At 46.0% G+C, this 21,025-nt stretch overlaps 1 protein-coding gene and 1 long non-coding RNA gene across 2 annotated transcripts in view; one reads left to right on the top strand and one right to left on the bottom strand.

Annotated features, from left to right (window-relative positions):
• The window catches only part of DNTT (DNA nucleotidylexotransferase), a 46,073-nt gene extending 25,973 nt beyond the window's left edge, over window positions 1-20,100 (bottom strand). The window contains 2 exon segments of the mRNA XM_027775265.1: window positions 7,236-7,274; window positions 19,898-20,100. Of these exon segments, the coding sequence (XP_027631066.1) occupies window positions 7,236-7,274; window positions 19,898-20,100 (242 nt within the window).
• LOC114009456 (uncharacterized) lies at window positions 17,266-18,708 on the top strand. The gene is made up of 3 exons (XR_003550863.1): window positions 17,266-17,467; window positions 17,553-17,911; window positions 18,418-18,708. It is a non-coding gene; the product is annotated as an uncharacterized LOC114009456 (long non-coding RNA).
• Window positions 20,101-21,025: the final 925 nt, after the last annotated feature.

Raw genomic sequence — 21,025 nt, 5'->3', positions numbered from 1 at the left:
AGGAATGGAAATTAGCCTCAGAGAGATGAAGAGAACTGCTTATTACCCTGGAGGGCAAGGGGAGTTAACACTAAATCTCTGGCCCCCACTGGGGGTTGGATGGTTGGATACAGTCTTTTATCGGGGAATTGGGGAAGGGGAGGTCCTATTATTATTTTAAAATTTGGCAAGAGCAAGATAAAAAGAGAGAGAAAAAGTGACAAGGCGAGCTGCCATGTCCAGGACTTTAACTGTGATCAGCCACAGGAAAGTCCAGTGCCTTATCCACCATGCCACCTGTTGGCCCCACTTTACATGCTTTTCAAAACAGAGCCCTGAGATGCAAGATGGGCCTAGTGCCACTAGCAAACACTGAGCACTCACGGTCCAGGTGTTGCTGAAAACCAGACACGGAGGAATGGAAAGCAGCCTCAGAGAGATGAAGAGAACTGCTTATTACCCTGGAGGGCAAGGGGAGTTAACACTAAATCTCTGGCCCCCCTGGGGGTGGGAATTGGGGAAGGGGAGGTCTCAGGCTCAATACCAGCCCTAAAACAGCTTCAAAGGGAGGAGGCAGAGAAACAGGAAGACTAATCTACTCCAGGTGCTAATCCATTCCAGGTTTTCAGGGTACTCTGTAGCCCCAGGGAGGGGCAGAAACCTTAGCCAGCTATCAGCCCTGAGTTACTCAGGAATCCAGGGTCTCTCCATATCACAGGCTCTGCCCAAAGACCTAAGTCTGCTACCCAGTGATATTTACACATACTCCCACGTCGAGAATGAGGGTCAGCAGGTGACGAGGTGGCTAAGGCAGCTGTACCTCACACGGCAGACGGCACAGTGCAAGTTCCAGACCCGATGACTTGAGAAACACACTGGGTGTGTGGTCTATGGCGGTTGTTTTCTCACTCTTTTTCTCCCTGTATATCTTCAGCGTGTGCCTATGCCCTCTGGCAAATTAAAAAAAATACCAAAACAAAAAGGGAATGAGGAAACTGAGGACAGAGTGTTTAAGTGATATTCTGAAGGTCACACAGCTGGTAAATTATATTTATCATGTTTGATTGTCGTTTTTTTTTTTTTTAGACTTTTTTTGCTATAGGGCATGTGTGCTCGCCAGAAAGACAGAGAAAGAGAGACAGAAAGTGAGAAATCACCCCCCAGCGGGTATGGCCATGCCGCAATCCCTTCTCCATTCTCCTCTGGGGACCTTGATCTTGGGCATGCGCGCACACGTGCCCAGAGTGAGTTTAAGCCACCTGATCTGGGACGTGAACCGCGGTTAACTACGTGGGAGTCCAGCGACATAGCCATTACGCCAACTGCTGGTCCCCATTTGATTGTCTTTTGTGTTGAATGTTATTTCTAATTTTCACAAGTCTTCACAGTTGGCACCACATCACTGAGCCCAGCAATTTAATTTTTTAAAAATTTGCTAGAAGACACGTGTACTTAGTGGGGAGAGAGAAAGAAGAAAGGTAAGAAAGCACCCCCATAGGAGTTGCTCCCACCGCAATCCCCCTCCATTTTCCTTCAGAATTTTGAATGTGCATACACCTGCGCCCAGTGTGTTTTTCAAGTCACCGGATTCAGGATTCAGGATTCAAACTGGGCAGTCAGCCATGTGGGCTACAGCCATATTAACCACCTCACTCAGCCACATCAACCACCTCACCCAGTCATGTTAACCACCTCACCCAGTCATGTTAACCACCTCACCCAGTCATGTTAACCACCTCACCCAGTCATGTTAACCACCTCACCCAGTCATGTTAACCACCTCACCCAGTCATGTTAACCACCTCACCCAGTCATGTTAACCACCTCACCCAGTCATGTTAACCACCTCACCCAGTCATGTTAACCACCTCACCCAGTCATGTTAACCACCTCACCCAGTCATGTTAACCACCTCACCCAGTCATGTTAACCACCTCACCCAGTCATGTTAACCACCTCACCCAGTCATGTTAACCACCTCACCCAGTCATGTTAACCACCTCACCCAGTCATGTTAACCACCTCACCCAGTCACGTTAACCACCTCACTGAGCCACGTTAACCACCTCATCCAGCCACGTTAACCACCTCACCCAGCCAAGTTAACCACCACTGGCTGGCCCAAGCCAGTGATTTTTTAAGACCCCTCTGTCCAGATAATCTATAAACCTATGAAATAGCAAGGGCAAATGGCATAGCCAGGCACCCAAGAGAAAAAATAAAAGTATTTTCTCTTTCTTTTTTGACTTCACTTCCTTGGCTTTCTCTATCCATCCTCGTTTATGATGAACTTTTTGGTTTATTGTGTATATTTTTTGGTTCACTGTTACACACACAGCCCGAGGTTCCCTGCAGCGGTGGTGGTAGTTGGTGTGGTGGAAGGGGGTTGGTACTGAAGAAGGAAAGGAAAGTCCCTGGACATTTCCAGGCTTCCTGAGACTGCTGGTTAACAACGCGATTGTGGCAAGATATAGAGCGTGGCAGGGTCTGCAAGCGAGCTTCAGAGAGGGCTTGGCGTGAGCTGGGATGGGCGAGAGACTTTGTGGAAGAGCCGGGCGGGGGCAGGAGCAATGCACCTGGAAGGAAGAGCTCTCAGTGTTCCTGGAAGTAAAGGTTCAGAGGCCCAGAGGACAAGGAGGGGATAGGCTGGATTGGAGGGGAGCATCTACATGGCGCAGAAGTGAAGACGTGGCTGAGTCTGCAGGGACACCATGTTAAAGCGGTCTAAGAAGCCAGCTTCGATCTTACTTTCTGAGACCGTGGAGCCACGGAAGGCTTTGGTGAGAACACCGATGACATTACAGTGCCGCTGTAAAGACAGATCTGATATGCACAATAATTACGGAGAGTGAGAGGCGGGGATGGAACAGTAGACTGCACGCGAGTTCCTGGAGAATGGAAAAGGCAGACTAAGAGAAAGATGCTGGGTACGAGGCGTTAGCAAGCCTAGAGAAGATGAAGAGGCCGCCTGAGTCCAATTCAACTCCAGCATGTTTATCAGAGCAAATAACACCCCAGAAGCGGGGATTGAGGAAGTTGTATCTCTTTGGGAAAAGGACTGGGGCAAGAGAATCAAAGTTTATTTCAAGCTTGCTGCCTTGGAAACATGGCAGCAGGTCCGAATGACGACATCTGGCTGACGGCGGGATCCGAAGTTGGCACTAGGAGAGTCGTGGGGGCTCGGGGCCCGAGCCGAGGCCAGGGGAGAGGCAAGGTGCACGGCAGGCCCAGGCCGAGATAAGTCAAGGAAAGACAACATTACAAGGCTTGGAAGGCAGTCATTGCCATCCTGTTCTAGATCCATCTAATTCCAAAAATTACTTACAATAAACTTCTCGAAAAGTTCTTTATGTCAAAACTTTCAGAAGAGAACAAAAAGATTAATAGGAAGCTTGTATAGAAAATATTATTCCATCTGTATTTCTGCCTTTTGGAGGAAAACATTATTATATTACTATAATTGCATTAGATATTCTTATTTATTATAATATTATAATACATGTTAATATTTATTATTATTACATATTGAGGAGTCCTCATCCAAAAACCAGAAGTGTTTGGATTTCAGAAAGTTTCAGATTTTAGGATATTAGCATATAAATAAGAAGATATCTTGGAATGGGTCTCAAGTCTAAACACAAAAATAATTCGTTTCACATTTACCTTATACACATAACCTGAAGGTGATATTATGCAACTTTTTAGTTGTAACATTTTTACTATGACCTGTCACGTGTGATCAGATGTGGAATTTTCCCCATAGCATCATGCTAGTTTCAGATTTTGGGAGCAACAGTTGGTGTAATGGCTACGTGGCTGGACTCCCATGTAGTCGACTGCAGTTCGAGTCCCAGACCCAGTGGCTTAAACCCACACCAATCGTGTGTGCATGTGTGTGCGTGCCCAAGATCCCGAGATGAGAATGGAGGAGAAGGGATTGCGACGTGGTAATATCTCGCTTTCTATTTCTCTGTCTTCTCTGTCTCTCTCTTTCTGGCGAGTGTACCTGGCCTATAGCAAAAACCTCTCAAAAAAAATGTTCCAGATTTTGAAGCACTTAAGAATTTATATTTTTTAAATAGTAATACTCAACCTGTACAATAAACGAGGTTTGGCCTGCACCTCAGCGGGGGAAGAATGTGCTAAGGAAGAGTCTTGGTACTTCACTTCCAAGTTCAGGCCTTTCACCAGCTACTGTCTTACCACCATGTGCCCTGCTTCTCCTCCTGGGACTCCCTGACACAGTGTGGGAATGCCCGAGCTCACAGCGCGTTCCACGGGATGGGAGCCACGTGCATGTCTTAGCTAACAGATGCGAATTCGTGGAAGAAAAGCTATCCGTCACATGAAGGAAGACTGATATAGAGCGCCGATCCCTGCTCATTAAACAAAACGACTACAATAAAACAATAAATACATGGAACCAGCAGGTGGCATGGTGGTGAAGGTGCTGGACACTCCCATATGGCCGACCGTGGTTCGAGTCCTGGTCCTGGTGGCTTGTTTTCTCACTTTCCCTGTCTCTCTCTGGTCAAATTAAAAATAAGTAAATAAATAAAAAAATAAAGTTAAATAAATAGTAATAATAAATAATAATAAACACACAAAGAACCAAGCAAGCAAAACCTCCTAAATGAGAGCTACTCAGAGTTCAGGATTGCTTGTCGCTGGTTTCCAACAAGATAGGTACAGACATTCTTTTTAAATTTCAACTTCTTTTGTACATTCAATTACATATGTCACTTAGCTTGCAAAATGAACATTCCAACATGTATAAATTTAAAACTTTAAGTATAATTTGACACTGACACAATTTTTTTTAAAGAATTCTTTATTTCATTGATTTATCATTTTAATTTGCCACAGGGCACATGCACTCATCAGAGAGAGAGAGACAGAGAGAGAGAGACAGAAAGGGAAGGTGAGAAAGCAAGCCGCCAGGGCCAGGACTTGAACCATGGTCAGCCATGTGGGAGTCTAGCGCTTTAACCTCCATGCCACCTGCTTGTCTCTATTATTTGTTATTTTATTTAAAAGCATTGGTCAGTAACACATTTTTAAAACCTGGTCCTTTACCACAGTAACTTAAAGAATATAAACCATGGTCACCAGCAGTTAGTGTAATGGCTATGTCGCTGGACTCCCACGTAGTCGACCGCAGTTCGCATCCCGGACCCGGTGGCTTAAAACTCACGCCAGGCGTGTGTGCGTGCGTGCCCAGGATCCCGAGAGGAGAATGGAGGAGAAGGGATTGCGGCGTGACCATCCCCCCTGGGGGTGATTTCTCGCTTTCTGTCTCTATGTCTCTCTCTGTCTGGCGAGCGCACGCGCCCTATAGCAAAAACCTCTCAAAAAAAAAAAAGAAAAAGAAAAAAGAAAAAAAAGAATATAAGCCCAGGGAATAATCTCTATTCTGGTCCATTTCCCACCTTGTGTTGCCTGGGCTTCTAATCCCTGCGGCATGTGTCCCTGAACTAAGAAGTGCTGTGCTGTTTGAGGTGGTGCTGTCCTGCTGGGGTGGAGCTGACCCCTTGCAGACAGGTCAGTCTCTGATCATGCATCTGTTCACTTTAAACGCTGAGCCTTACCAAACAGTCCTCCTAAGGAGACCCACCGTCTCCAGCGTGTCCTGCTGACAGCTTTGTGCTGCCGTGTGCGGTAGCTGGTTGTCTATTTGCTGGCCCCGAGGTTTTCTCTCTGCAGTGGGCACTCCCATACTGAAAATATTAGTAATATTGCAATGTCAACTGCTAAGGCAGACATAGTTCATTTAGTAACTGGCATTAGTATCAATAATGCTATGAAATAGGAATTATCATCCCCATCTAAAAATGAAAAGACACTGGCCCCATAGCCTAGTAGTTAAAGAAGCTAGATCTCACATGGCCAACTATGGTTCAAATCCTGACCCTGGTGGCTCGAGAAACACCCCAGGTACATATATGTGCATGCCCCAAATCCTGATAGGATGGAGAAATGGTGAAGGGATTGCAGCACAACCATACTCCACTGAGGGTGCTTTCTCCCTCTTTCTCTCTCCTGGTCTCTCTGTCTCATTTTGGTAAATTCATGCACCTTCTGACAATTAAAAAATCATAAATTAAATTAATTCTTTAAAATGAGAATAGGGCCAGTGGTGAAGGGAGACAGATCCCACATGATGGATCGTGGTTTAAATCTTGGCCCTGGCAGTTTGAAAAACATCCCAGGTTCATGTGTGAGCATGGCCCAAATCCTCACAAAGTGGTGGAACAGAGAAGAGATTGCTGCATGACTGTGTCCCACTGGGGGTGCTTTCTTCCTCTCTGTGTCACTCTGGCAAGTACATATACCCTCTGGCAGTGAGAGAGAGAGAGAGAGAGGAGACAGCTTCGGAGACGTTGAACATTTTACCCAGCTAATGAGTGGTAGAGTAGGGATTTGATCCTATGTGCGTGACCACCTGTGACTCTGCTGTTCTGCGGCAGTAGAGGGAGCTGCTCACTTCTCTCTTTTTTGCAGAAGAAATAGCATCTAGATGGGGATTCTACTGAGAAGAAAATGAACTCCCTTCAAAGGGCGGCAATCGGACTGGAATGACGCTTTCTTTATAACAGTACTAGATGCGCTGTCCAGCGGCCACACGGGATTAACGTGTTGCTCTTTTGTGCGCGGTCCCATACAGGCTGCTGTGAGACAGAGCGCGCGCAGGGCTCTCCTAGAAAATCTTTTTTTTTTTCTTTTTTTGGAGAGGTTTTCGCTATAGGGTGTGTGCACTTGCCAGACAGAGAGAGAGAGACATAGAGACAGAAAGCGAGAAATCACCCCCCAGGGGGGGATAGTTACTCCGCAATCCCTTCTCCTCCATTCTCCTCTCGGGATCTTGGGCACGCACGCACACGCGGCCTGGCGTGAGTTTTAAGCCACCGGGTCCGGGACACGAACCGCGGTCGACTACGTGGGAGTCCAGCGACATAGCCATTACGCTAACTGCTGCTGGTCCCCTGTCCTAGAAAATCTGGAGGAGCGGTTGCCATAGCTGCCCACCAAGATGGAGAGGCCATGGGGAGGCTGTCCACTTTGTTGTGCTCTGGGTTTTGTGTAAGTCTGAGAGAGACCGGTGAACAGAACAGGAGCCCTGGGGCTTATCTTCCAGACTTAGGCCCCTCACCCCCCACTCTTCTACTCTACTCCACTACTACCTTCTCTTCACTAAGAGTCCTCTGGGAACCAGCAGTTGGCGTAATGGCTATGTCACTGGACTCCCACGTAGTCAACCGCAGTTCTAGTCCCAGACCTGGTGGCTTAAACTCATGCTGGGCACATGTGCGTGCATGTCCAAGATTCTGAGAGGAGAATGGAGGAGAAGGGACTGCAGTGTGGCCATCCCCCCTGGGGGGTGATTTCTTGCTTTCTGTCCCTCTGTCTTTCTTACAAGCACACACGCACTATAGCAAAGACCTCTCCAAAAAAAAAAAAAAAAAAAAATAGAGTCCTTTGGTCATAGCCCTGCCTCTCCGAGGGATGTCCGAAAGACCTGAGGGGGACAATGGGGGCCAGAGAGGGCTGCAAAAACAATTGACAAACAGTAAAATACTAGTATACCCACAAAGAAATACTCCCAACTACTAGCAAAAACAAAAAGTGCCCCCCCACACACATACGTGTGTGTGTATTCTTACTTAATCCTTACAACAGCCTTATGAACTAGGCAATATAATTACAGATGAGAAAACCAGGGCTTGGGGCGTTCGTGAACCCAGGTGTGCCTGAGTCAAGCGTTCTCCTAACGTTCTTCTAGGCTGTGGTTAGACCCTGAGGAGGTTTCGTTTGTTTCTTGAAGTACTTTTCTACATTTTCACATTCTGTCACGTACTATCTGCCATCACTTTCCTGCGTAGGGAAGAGGGTGCACAGGAAGATCACTTTAAAGGGCAGCTAAAGGTGGGTTCGCGGCTGAGGTCGTCTCTGCTTTGCCTGCAGGGCCTGGGCTTTCTTCTTTTAATAGAAGGTAACAGAAACCCTCAGTTAGCTGCCCCAATCCCTGCTACATGCCGCAAGGCGCTGCTCAGACGGCTCTTCCTGAAATGTCAGTGAGCCGGATCCTCTAAGTACAGCAAATGTCCTAGCCATGACAATACTATGTCACAGGTGAAGCCTGGGAGGCGTGAGCCAGTTATGGTCATTCTGAGCAGGTTTCACCCCTCACCTCACAGGGAGGGAGATTCAGGGTCTTCTCCTCCCAGTAGGGGTGAGCTATCGTGTGTTTAGGTCGCTCATTAGTGACCCCCAGGGCAGGGATGGTGACTGTCATAAGATGTTGGTAGAATGAATAAATGAGTTCATCAACAGCTCTTAAGGACTGTCTCTCATGTTCTAAAGTCTCCCAGAGATACGCGGGAAGTGAGTTTAAAACTCAGATTCCAAAGCCCCATTTGTCAGAATTCAGATTCCCTAAGTCCCGCGGGGGGCCCGGAAATAGGAACTTGGATGGGCCCCATTGCTGGTTCTCATACAGTCTTTGTAGTTACCTCCTGGTGCAGAACCAACGGCCCCGAAATTGATTGGCTTAAACAGGCAACGTTTTTGGGACCAGCAGTTAGCGTAATGGCTATGTCGCTGGACTCCCACATAGTCAACCGCGGTTCGCGTCCCAGACCCGGTGGCTTAAAACTCACACCGGGCACGTGTGCGTGTGTGCCCAAGATCCTGAGAGGAGAATGGAGAAGAAGGGATTGCGGCATGGCCATCCCCCTTGGGGTGTGATTTCTCGCTTTCCGTCTCTCTGTTTCTCTCTGTCTGGCGAGCGCACATGCCCTATAGCAAAAACCTCTCCAAAAAAAAACAAAAACAAAAACAAAAACAAAACAAAAAACAGGCAACGTTTTTATTACATCTGACAATTTTATGAGCCGGGACTTCAGGCCGGCGTGGCTGGGTGTCCCCCTGTATGCTGCAGGGTGCTGATGGGGGCTGAGGTTTCACTTAGTCCCACACCCGGCCCCTGGGTGGGGCTGAGGAGAAGGCTGGGCTCAGTGCAGCTACCTCCCCGACACCCTCACGTGCGCTAAGAGGGCCCACTTGTTTTGTGAGGCTCCAGGGTCCCAGAGTGAGTGTTCCGGGCCAGGCAGGAGCTTCACGGCCTTTTATGAACCAGCTTCAGAAGTCACAGTGTCACTTCCTTGGTACTCTCAGTTAAGGCAGTCACCACCCTCTCGAATGCAAATGAACTAAAAACACTTCCTACCTCTCCGCGGGAGCGTCCATATTTTAAAAGTACCCTCAGCCCAAGAATTCCACTTTGAGAAATACCGCTATAGAGAAAGATCTCTGTTGAACTGCCTCAGCCTCGATTTGATCCCCACGTTGGCCTTGAGGCCCAATCACAGCGCTGCTTTCCAACATGGTATTCACTCTTCTGCAGGTACATAAGATATTTTAAGGAGTATGTAAATGAACAGTGAAAAGGCTTTTCTGTTTATTTATATTTACAGTTTAAATTATGCATATAGACCATGGTTTTTATGAATATTTCTGAGGACAAGGCTACTTTTTCTTTTCTTTTTAGAGAGAGAGATTTTTGCTATAGGGTGCATGCGCTCACTGGAGAGCGAGAGAGAGACAGAAAGCGAGAAATCACCCCCACAGGGGGCGGGGGATGTCCACGCCACAATCCCTTCTCCTCCATTTTCCTCTCGGGATTTTGGGCACGCATACACAGGAGCCCAGCGTCTAACTGTGGTCGACTACATGGGAATCCAGCAATGTAACCATTATGCCATCTGCTGGTCCCCAAGGCTATCGATGTGGTTTTTTTAAAAAAGATTCTGTTTAGAGATAATAAAGAAACATATTAAATGTATGTTTTTGTCTACTCTCTGTAGCTTTTTATTTATTTATTTTTTGAGATGTTTTTTGCTATAGGGCGCTTGTGCTCGCCAGAAAGACAGAGACAGAGAGATAGAAAGTGAGAAATCACCCCCTAGGGGGGTATGGCCGCGCCGCAATCCCTTCTCCTTCATTCTCCTCTTGGGATCTTGGGCACGCACGCACACGTGCCCGGCATGAGTTTAAGCCACTAGGTCTGGGACTTGAACCGCAGTCAACTACATGGGAGTCCAGCGACATAGCCATTACACTAACTGCTGGTCCCTACTCTCTGTAGCTTAATAACTGCACATCACACTGGGTAATTAATGAAGAATAAAGGCTTATTTCACTCACGATTTGGGAAGGCCAAATTCAGGAACTGCCTCTGGTGAGGGTCTTCATTTTGGCGTGGAGCCTGCAGAGTCCAGAGTGGTGCAGGCGTCACGAGGCAAGGCAGCGAGAGCAGAGCATGCGTGCCCGTGTCTGCTCCTCAGTCGTGGGGGCCCCACTCCGAGAGACCCCCACCTTTGTCGAGCCCTAGTCACTCCCATACCAAAACTAGACTGAGTTTCCACCTTCCCAGCACCATTACGATGGTTCACCGAATTTGAACACATGAAGTTTGGGGGAGGTACAATGGAAGCACAGTCATATACAACGCGCGGTAAAAGATATTGTAAGGAGCATGAATGTGGCACTCAGATATCCAGAAGCCCTGGGATATGGAGCTGATTCACACCCTCAGTTCCCAACTTTTTCCTCAGACATCAATTGCACCATTCTCCCTGCCTGCCTTTTCCCAGCTGTCCTGCCTCTCTTGAAATAATTAGGAATACCTCCATGAAGAAGGGGAAGCCACTGCTCTGCCTAGAAACAGTCTCCCACCCCAACCCCTAGTTTGAGTTCTCTGTCCTGCTTTCACCTTTGTCTTTTTTTGTTCTTGTTGCTTAGAAAGAGATTTTTGCTATAGGGCAAGTGCACATGCCAGAGACACAGAGAGAGAGAAAGAGAGAAATCCCCCCCGACACCCCACACCCCGGGATGGCCATGTGCAATCCCTTCTCCTCCATTCTCTTCTCCCAATTTTGGGGATGCACACATGTGCCTGCCGGCTCCTAGTCAGCCATGTCTTTAAAAGAGTTTTCTTGCCAGGGAAAAGTCATTCCTGATTTTTCCCATCTGATATAGGACTTGTTGTGTAAATAATGACTTTAAATCATCTTCTACAGTTAAACTGAGCTGTTCACAGTTTAAAAGGCCTCGTGCCCCTTTCTCCTAGTAACTGACCTGCTTCAGACTGCCTCTGCCTGAGGGCAAAGAGACAAGGTCCCCCTAAGGGAAGGTTGTGTATTGAGAAAGGATAGACAAATAAAAACGGGTCAGACGGACTTGTGTCTCTGCTGGAGAAGCCTCGGCTGAGCTGTTCTGTGCTCATTCTTCTACAGGGACGGCAAAGCCCTGTGCTTCAGCTGTGGAGCACCTCATGGTTCTCAGCAAGCCTCTTCTGGCCGTCTCTGACTGGCTCTCAGGAGGCTTCTGTCTGTAAAGCCCAGCAGTAGATTACGTCTTTGCTTAGAGCTTTCACGTGCCCCGCAGGGTAGTGCAAGACTAGCTAGAACGGGGTCTTGTTCAAGAAGTCTTGCCTACTGCTATGTCTCTAGGAGTTTCTCCTGTGTTTTGCATCAGTAGTTTTTATAGTATGAGATCTTAGGTTTAGATTCTTGATCCGTTTTGAGTTGATTTTTGTTAATGATGAGACATAGGTGTCCAGTTTCGTCTTTCTGCAGGTGGATAGACAGTTTTTCTAGTACCATTTGCTAAAGAGGTTATCTTTTCCCCACTGGGTTGACTGATGCGCTTTGTCAAACTCAGTTGACTCTATGTTTTTTGGGTTTATTTCTGGGGTCTCTATTTTGTTTCATTGTTCAACATGACTGGTTTTGTGTCAATACTAAGCTCTTTTGATTATCACAGCTTTGTAATGTGTTTTTGGGCTCAGGGAGTGAGATGTCTCCTACTCCACTCTTCTTGTGCAGGATTGCTTTGGCAATGTGGGGGTCTTTTATAATTCCAGAAAAATTCTATGATTATTTTTTCTAAGCTGTGAAGAATATCTCTGGTAATTTGATTGGGATTCCATTAAATATTTAGATTAATCTGGGTAGAATTGACATTTTGAGTATATTAATTCTTCCAATCCAGGAACATGGATTGGACACTTTTTAGTGTCATTTTCAATTTCTTTTTTAAGATTTTCATAGTTTTCCTAGTAGAGGTCTTTGATTTCTTCGGTTAGGTTTATTCCTTGATATTATACTTTTTCTGGTTATTGTAAATGGGGTTGCTTTCTTCAGGCAGTTTTAGCCCACACTCTTACAAGCACCAGTAAAGACTGGTTGCTATGTCCAGCCCTGCTTATGTATGACTGGGAGGGTTTTGCTTTGATTTTGTGGCCCACCTTGCATGGGATAATGAGAATTTTTATTAATTTGAAGCCCACACATTTTGAAGTAGGGAGTAATTTTGGACTTAGCCAAGTAGCAGTATAGCACTCTGCGATGATAGAAGCTACATGTGAGAGCAGGGTTCAGTTCCAGGGTTGACCTGTGTGGAGAGAAGTCATTCTGAGCAAACATGTGACCTTCAGACACATCCCAAAATGGGGTTCTATGGGTGTTATTTGCATAACAATGAAAGCATTAACATACAAATAGCTAGCTACTGACACGCAAAGCAGTACCTCTCTCGAAGGAAGGAAGCCATATGTGTTACTGGGATTTTACTCCAAAAGATCAGAAGAAACCAAATGCCAATCATTTTCACGTCATCAGCTGATTAACAACTGAAAACAACTGACTTTGCATTCCATTTCCTCTTCCTCCATTTTCTGCCCTATAAAATAATACACCTGAGGCTGGTTTGAGGTCAGCTTTCTCAGGCAGAGAAGACAGGCCCCACCCCATCCTTGCCTTCTCATACTTGTATGTCTTCGTGTGCTTGTTTTTATGTTTATTTCTAATTCACAGCACACTCCGCCCCCCCAGAAAAACACGTTCAGTCGAGTGAGTCCAGGCAGACTCATACACACCACCATGCACATGTATGCCCATGTCCCTGGCTATTTGGGCAGGCTCAGGGAAGATCATGGCATGAGATCCTGTTGAGACTACTTGTCTCCCACCCCTCATTTTCTCTCTCATGAAATAAGTGAATAAATACACTTCACAAAGAAAATAATTTAGGGAACCAGCAGAAAGGTGAAGATTTTTAACAGCTTTTTTCCCTAGGTGAGAAGACAGAGATTAACAAGAGAAAAGACCATGGAGGGTAGAGAGTTTTTTTTTTTTTTTTAAAAAAAAAAAAAAAAAAACAAACAAAAAAGAAAATAATTTGGACCAGAGCAAAACTAAAGTGTACACTCCATGCTCTTGAATTTATAAAAATAATTTTTAAAATTATTTTGCAGATTATAAAAGTAATATCTATGCATTGCAGAAAATAATTTTAATTATGAAAATTATATTTGGTAAACACAAGTCCCTTGGGCCAGTTTCATACTCTGGAGATAAATCATTCTTCAAGCAAATCTTTCCTGAAGCCTACTACATGTAACCAAATTGACTAAGGCCTGTGATGGGGTCTATATGGTGGTGTGGACAGAAGTCTGACTACTTTTCCTATTTTTCCAAAATCTTTTCAAAGGGGACTGGGGAAGTCATGCCCACAAACATTAACAGACCATTTATTTTCTATTAACAGGATTCTTCCTACCTCCTGGCCCTGGCATAGTATCTCTGAGATGTATATTTCAACCAATTACAGTATATTCTTGTGCTTATCTCTTCCCAAGACACAGAACTTCCCTTTTCCTTGAGATGTAGATTAAGCCTTTCTTTAACTAAGACACAGATCTTCCCTTCCAATCACCAACCTAAGAATTGTGAAACCCACCTATAACATACAAGCCCCCCCCCTTCTACATGTCCCGCCTTTTTGGGCCAGACTAATAGAAAAATCTCTTCACTAAATGTTGTCTATCAATCTCAAAAACAAATAAAAGGAACCCCTGTATATGATCACCCTGAGAAAGGCATGTATGCCTCTTCTCCAGGCCTAGGTCATTCACGTTTGGCTTGGAAATAAACCACATTGAGTATTAATGATTAATTTTTACAGTTGGTTATTTTTCCGTCGACAGTGGTCTCATGGAGTCAGGGAGGAGATGGGGTGAGACCAAGAGCAGAGCAGTGGTGGGAGGTGTGGGGGACTGGGGGTGGTAGTTGGCACCAATCCGAGGCAATGGGAGGAAGTCCTCTCCTCTGGGCAGCTTATGGGGGTCTTAGATCTTGGAAGTGGAGATGTGGGGGTCAGCAGATGGCCAAGCATGGTTTGACTCCTGGACCTGGTAGCTTGAAACTCAAGCAAGGCACATGTGCATGTGTGCCCAAGATCCCAGGAGGAGGATGGAGGAGAAGGAATTATGGTGTGTCCTTCCCCCCTTGGGGGTAATTCCTCACTCTCCTTCTCTCTTTCTCTCTCTCTGGTGAGCACATGCACCCTAAGACAAAAATCTCGAAAATAAAAATAAATAAATAAATAAATAGAAGAAAAGAAGTAGAGAGGTGAAGAGAGACAACATTCAAGGTAGGGGAGAAAAGAGTAAGAAAAAAATACAGCGAACGACCAGTATGGTGATTGGACCTTGGACCTGGCAGGGACCTGAAGCAGTGCGATAGCTTATTTTCTAGAGCAGGTAACTGATCTCTTTCATCTGGTGTTTGGTTTGTTTTGCAAACAATGACTTAAAATTTTTATTCTGACATCATGAACTTAAAGATAAACAAAGCTGGACACTAGGTAAAGTGGTGAGGACGGATTTTACTCCGTAATCCAGATGGCAAGAGGGAAGAAGGCCCAGCACAACCAAACGAACTGTGTGGGGATAAAAGGCAGGAGACTTTTTAGGGGCTGAAGTGTGCTGGGGGAAGGAGCTAGGGGGCTGGAGGTTGGTCCGTGTGACTGGCCACCTGGCTGTGCTCAGTAGAGCTTAGCTGGAGGAGAAGCACTTCCGCGGAGCCGGTTACAGCAGTGTCCATCAAAGTTAGGCCCCTCCTCCCACACGGAAGTGAGAAAGATCTCCTTGGATGTTTGCATTTCAAAGAGGACAGCCCTGAAAACCACATGGTACCCCACAAATATTTACGACTATTACATGTAGGTTATAAACTACAATAAAAAAGACAATTTGGGTTGGTTAGATGATTTATACCGCAAAGACTCAGCTATAGAATGTATGATCGCGAGCTTCCAAAGTAACTACTCTAAGTGAGGGTTCAAGGACCTCTCTATGCCTACAGCCAGGTGTGGGCTAGAACAAATAGAAAGTTCTCCTGGCAGCAGTGAGCTTTCTTAGGCAGGCATTTCAAAGGGACCATCCTAAGAATACTGCCTTAGACCACTGGAAACCATGCTAGGTAGGGTGTGGTCAACATTTATGCTGGAATGTGGCCAACATTCACGTTAGAGTGCTGGCCAACATTCAGGGAAACACGGATTTTTACCGCTGTAAGATTCCCAAAGACTTGGGAGACAATTGTTTTGGGATAATGAGTGAGGCAGAAGCCACCTTCGATTGTTATGCAGTGAACGGATGGAAGTATAGACAGATTCAGCATAACTAAGCCAAAATAATAGGAGGCTGAAAGTACACAGTTGGGTAGGTAAATGCTATTTTAAAAGGAGACTAGTACACTCAGAATTCAGATGATTTTCCCTTAGTCTACATGAACAAACTCCCTGCTTATAGGAGTCAAATCGTTCATGATTTTGTATCACAGAAGCCGACAAATGCCGTGTGGCATGCACATTCACATGGCCCTTCATCGGCAATGACATCACGCTGTGTCTTGCTTTCAAAGACGACGCCTTCCAGCAGCGCCCTTATGGATCAATTGCGGAGGCTTAGACAGGGCAATAGTAGGTCTCTGGCAGCGAGGATAACAGAACTTAGCAACTGTTGGGTGGTGTACACTTGGAAAGCTGATCGACAATCCCGGTTGTAACACCTTCCTCAACATCAACCATTAGGTTCAAGATATAGAAAGTAAGCTTAGCTGATGTGTTTTTAGAGGATGGCCGATAATAATAAATTTAAACATACTTCAATGAATTGAAACCCAGAATGAAATAAGAACATGAACATGACAAGCTGTCGATTCCCATCCTTTTTAAGCCCATCCTAGGTGAGTCAAAGATTGTGAAGATGCTTCAAAATTTAGGATGGGGGCCATGGAATACAACTCAGTATCCTATTCATAAATGCCCCAAATGCTTCAAGGGCCTTGATGCCTCCTCGTGACTTATGTGTGAAGAACGAGCTTGCTATGGCATGTTGACCAGCAAATGTTTGAATGAGCCCAACCCAAATGTGGTACACATATGCTGAGGAATGAAATAGCTCCAGACAGTTCAATACATTGAGGCATACTAATTTTTAAGTTTTTATTTAAAATATTTTTTTAATCATTTATTTTCTTTGAGATATTTTTGCTCTAGGGCTCATACAGACACTAGAGACAAAGAGGGACAGAGGGAAAGTGAGAAGTCACCCTGCAGGGGGATGGCCACACTGCAATCCCTTCTACCCATTCTCCTCTCTGGATTTTGAGCATACATGCAGATGTGCCTGGAATGAGTTCCAAGCCACCAGGTCTGGGACTCAAACCATGGTCGATCATGTGGGAATCCAGAGCCTTAGCCGCTAGTCCACCTGCTGGTTTAAAGTTTTTATGAATTTATTCCTTCCATGACAAAGGAGGGAGCACCCCCAACAGGGTCTTCACTCTGCCATTTGCCCCCAGCCTCAGCCAATAAGGATCAGGGCCTCAGGCCTAGGCCCCAGGCATGTAGGGGGAGACCTTGGGAAGGGAACCCTGGGCCGGTCCATGTGGCCTCAGCATTGGGTTACAATTGAGCCACCGCTATTGGCTGAAGTACACCATTTCTAAACTGTAGGTTCAGATCCAGGTAAAACAGGAATCAAGTTTTTCTCTTAAATTTAATCTTTTGGCTGCCTCCTGGCAGTCAAAGAATGTAGTAGAAACTATGGACATGATCTATTTCAGAACATTCTTTTTTTTTTCTTTTTCCTTTTCTTAGTGACTCTACCTTTGACTTTTACAATATATACTAAGAGCAAGATATATAGCCTTTATTATTGAGAAATATCCTTCCTTATAAAAACCAGCTTCCTTTTTTTTCATTTTAAAAATGCTTATTGCAAATAAAATTTAGAAAACACATGAAATAGAAAGTCATCCTCTTTCTCTGCTATGCCCTCCCCACCCGCAACCACGGACAACCTTGTGCTGGGTTTCCTTCCTGTGTCCGTTCTATTTGTTTACATCACATGACCTAGTTAATCTGTGGAGAGAGAGCCCTCTCCAGGGGTTGGCTGTAAAGATCAATGGATCCAGCTAATCTAGAAGAAAATAACCGCCCTTGCGTTCGTATGCTGTTTTACTTTACCAAAGCACATTGAACCCATCATCTCGTTTGGAGGGCACATCAGGTGGACTACACCAGTGATCAGAAGCCCAGCATCCAGGGGGATGAAGGAGACCTTGCCCCGAGCCACATGGTTGGGACTGGACAGAGCTGGGGATTCTAGACTTCTTATCTACAGATTTCCCCTTACAACTCTGCCTCTTTCTCATTAAATCCAGTGTCTCTGTGCGGAATTTCTGTTGGAGAGCGAGGCCGTCTCCTTCCTGTGGTTTACTTTGCACCGTACAGCACATTCGTATTTGAGGTGTCTCCCTGAGCTGCCAGCCCGGAACTTTGGCGCTGTCACACGCAGAGCAGCAGCCTCCTTGCCCTGCACGGCTTCCTCCGGCCGAGCAGCTGGGCCTGGTGGCTGGCAGCAGGCGTCAGGGGCGCAGAGCTACCTCTTCAGCCTCCTGCCAGGAGAAGCTCGCCTCCCGCGTCTCTCCAAGTCCCTCCCTCTGCCGACATGGACGTCCTCGTCGCTGTGTCTCTAACGAAGTGCCTTGGGATCTTCCGTGTTCCGACGGGGAACTTTCCTGTAAGTGGCATCTTGGCCATCTGGCTCTCACCTCCCTGCCTGGCTCTTGCCAGATTTCTTCACCATGAAAAGGAGTCTCTGTAGTTGCTCGGGCTTTTAATGTCTGGGTCTTTTGTCTGTTTGGTTCTTTTTGTTTTTGTTTTTGTTTTTAGCCTCTTGACCTATGTCACCTCCTACCTCTACCCCCACCTCTCAATGCCAGTATTTTATGTAAGTCTGTAAAACCAGGAAGACTTAACAATGGGATGAAACCTCAGATTGTGGGAAGGAACTTATAAACCCGAGGGCGGTCAGAGGAGGGTAAAAAGAAAAACGGGAGGCACATAAAAGGAGGAAAGAGACCGTGTAAAGAAAAACCAGCTGGGAGAGAGACCGTGAGGAACTCAGAAATGTCTAAATAGGGCATTTTAGTTAAATAAATAAACAGATATTGTGTGATTTATGCTGATGTTAAAATTAACATCTGATTATTGATCTTTGAAATATGTCTTTCCAACATTTTCAAGCTGACCTTTCTAGGCTAGCCCATGGCACAGGGATTAAGAGGCTGGATCCCACTTGGCCGACTGTGCAGTGTGAGTCCTGAACCCGACGGCTTGAAAAACACGCTGGGCACAGGGGTGCCCAAAGTCCCAAGAGGAAAATGGAAAAGAAGGGATTTGCAGGTCCCTCGCAGGGTGCTGTCTCGCTTTGTCTCCCTTTCTCTCTGCATCTCTCTCTGGCAAAAGTATGTACACTCTACCAAATTAAAGTAATAAATAAATAAATAAAAGCTGATCTTTCTTTAGTAAGAAACGTTTGCCAACTTTATTTTCCAATATCAAGGACTATTCTTAAAATCAAATGTCTTTTCACGTTTTTCCTGAAAATAAAACCAAAACCAAAACAGCAAACCAACACCAGTCTGTTCCTTGCAGTCAAAGCCTGCAGATGCACAGCGGCCACCCTGTCTTTATTCAAGCCCCCTGGGAGTTCTGCTTGGAACCCCCATGCACGTCTGGGTTCCAGCATGATGTGTTTCTGGGTTTTGTTTTCTTTCTCTTCATCCAGTGGAGACCAATGAAGAGCTCATACAGCAGGGAGAAAAACAAGGACAGGTGCAGTTTACGGTGAGTGGAGGAGTAAGTGACCAGTCCAGGTGGCCTGGAAGTTGCTTCACTCGCCACCTTGCCTGAGCTCAGCCCCACCACACCTGTAAGGTGTCTGTCACCCTAGACAGAGCTGTCGCTGAGTCCAAAGCCAGCATCCCTCCAAGCTGGCCCACTCTGCAGGAAAACATGATCAAGACCACATTTGGGTGAGCCCATCGACCACGGAGCCCAGCCCAGCAGACAGTGGTCTCAGCACGGCCAAATGTCGAGGGAAGAGTCCAACACTCAGACCATCCCTCCTGCCCCTAAGCGGCTGAAAGTTTTTTATTGAACTTTACAGGTATTTCCTGTCTATGCTGACGGAGAATTTTCATCTCTTTCCATCTCACTGGTTCCATATGAAAATCATGATGAGAACAATCAGTTAACTTTTGTTCTTACATGCACAACCTCATCAGTGTGACCAAGAGAGAATTGAATAATTTCAGCATTAAGTTCTCCAACTAGTTTTCTGTTTATCATCCTTAGATAACTCACTGCACAAGAGTACATTTTTTTTTTAAAGGTCTGATCTTTCAGTGAAAACTAGTTTCAATGTGATTGTACAAGGGTGGGTCTTCAAAAAGTACATGCAGAATTTCTTATTATAAAAAAACTATCTATGCCTGGATTTCAAAATTATTTTGCTCCAAGATAAAGTGGTACTTAAATTCCATTTTCCATAAACTTTTTGAAATACCCTTGTATTCAGTCCCCATGCCTCTCATTTCTCTTAGCTCATTAGCTCAACTTTGTACTGGGATTTGGAACATCACCTGTTCTGTGTGGGAGAAAACAGAATCCTTGGGTTCCAAAGCCCCCACTTACTTACAGAGTAAAATTGGCAGTGTCCTACCTGAGTTCATTTTCAACCCTGAACCCTTTCCTTCTGGCGAGCTCCATGAGGAAGGCTCTGCGGGTGGTTCCCATTTTCTTCTCCAAAATGTAGAGGACCACACCTTGAAACTTGATGTCATGGGGAGCAGAGGCCATGGAGGAACCCATCTGCCTGGGTCTTTTTTTCCGAGGGCTCAGGGGGGCCATTCTCAGCAGATCCATGGGGAGAGACGGCTGCTGCCTCTGGGGGTGCCATCCAGTGGCTTCTCCAGATGTGAGAGCAGGGAGTTGCCACCCCCTGCATGAAGGGCTCTGACGTCAGCTCACTGGCAGACTCTGAAGGCAGGGCAAGGCTTCATGGGCACTGCCCCGGCAACAGCTTCCTGTCAAGGCTGATGGGGAATTTTCATCTCTGGCCAGCTCACTGGTCCCATATGAGAACAATCAATTCATTTTTGTTCTTACATGCACAACCTTGTGTTTCTCAGAATAACCTGTGAGGAAGATAGGCCGTATGGTTGTCCCCGTGTTCATTCTTTCTTTTTTCCCTAAACACAGTGAGGCCCCCTGTTGTCTTTACTTACGGAATCCTCGCATCCTCCTCCTCTCATAGACCATCAGCACACTGTAGTGGATGTCCGCAGTCTGCATGGCTGTTACCTGTTGCTTGTGGTGGTTTTCACTTCTAGCTGGGATTATTAGTGTCCGTTACACTATCTCACTCCGTGTGTAGGAGAAAAGAGAATCCTTGGGTCAGCTAGGGTGTGCGCTCAGATCTGAGTTTAACATTTGTGCTCTTAACCAAGAAGCCGTCCTCTACACATATCCTCTCCGTAATGAATCTGAGCTCTGCGCACTCACACCGCCCTGTTATTTAGGATCTCCCCTGCTCCCCAAAGCACATGAGCACCTCACCCTACGCCAGGAGAGCAGCTGCCTTCAAGTGTTACAGTCACCTTGCATTCTCAAGCAAGCAAAATCAGAGATGTCCAGGTAGAACCTGTGGAGATTTCAGCTCTCTGCAAGTGAGAGCATTTTAGTAACTACAGCCATCTAAAAGAACAGGTGGCGCTGCCTTGTACAGCAGTACATTACAGGTTACAGGTGCGTGAGCTGAAAACGTTCACACAGGGCTGGCAGCTCTTCA

The sequence above is a fragment of the Tupaia chinensis genome, unplaced genomic scaffold (genome assembly GCF_000334495.1).
Source record: "Tupaia chinensis unplaced genomic scaffold, TupChi_1.0 Scaffold000539_1, whole genome shotgun sequence".
In the NCBI taxonomy this organism is placed as follows: Eukaryota; Metazoa; Chordata; class Mammalia; order Scandentia; family Tupaiidae; genus Tupaia; species Tupaia belangeri.
Note: the sequence above shows the minus strand (reverse complement) of the source record. Positions and strands in the feature narration are given on the sequence as shown.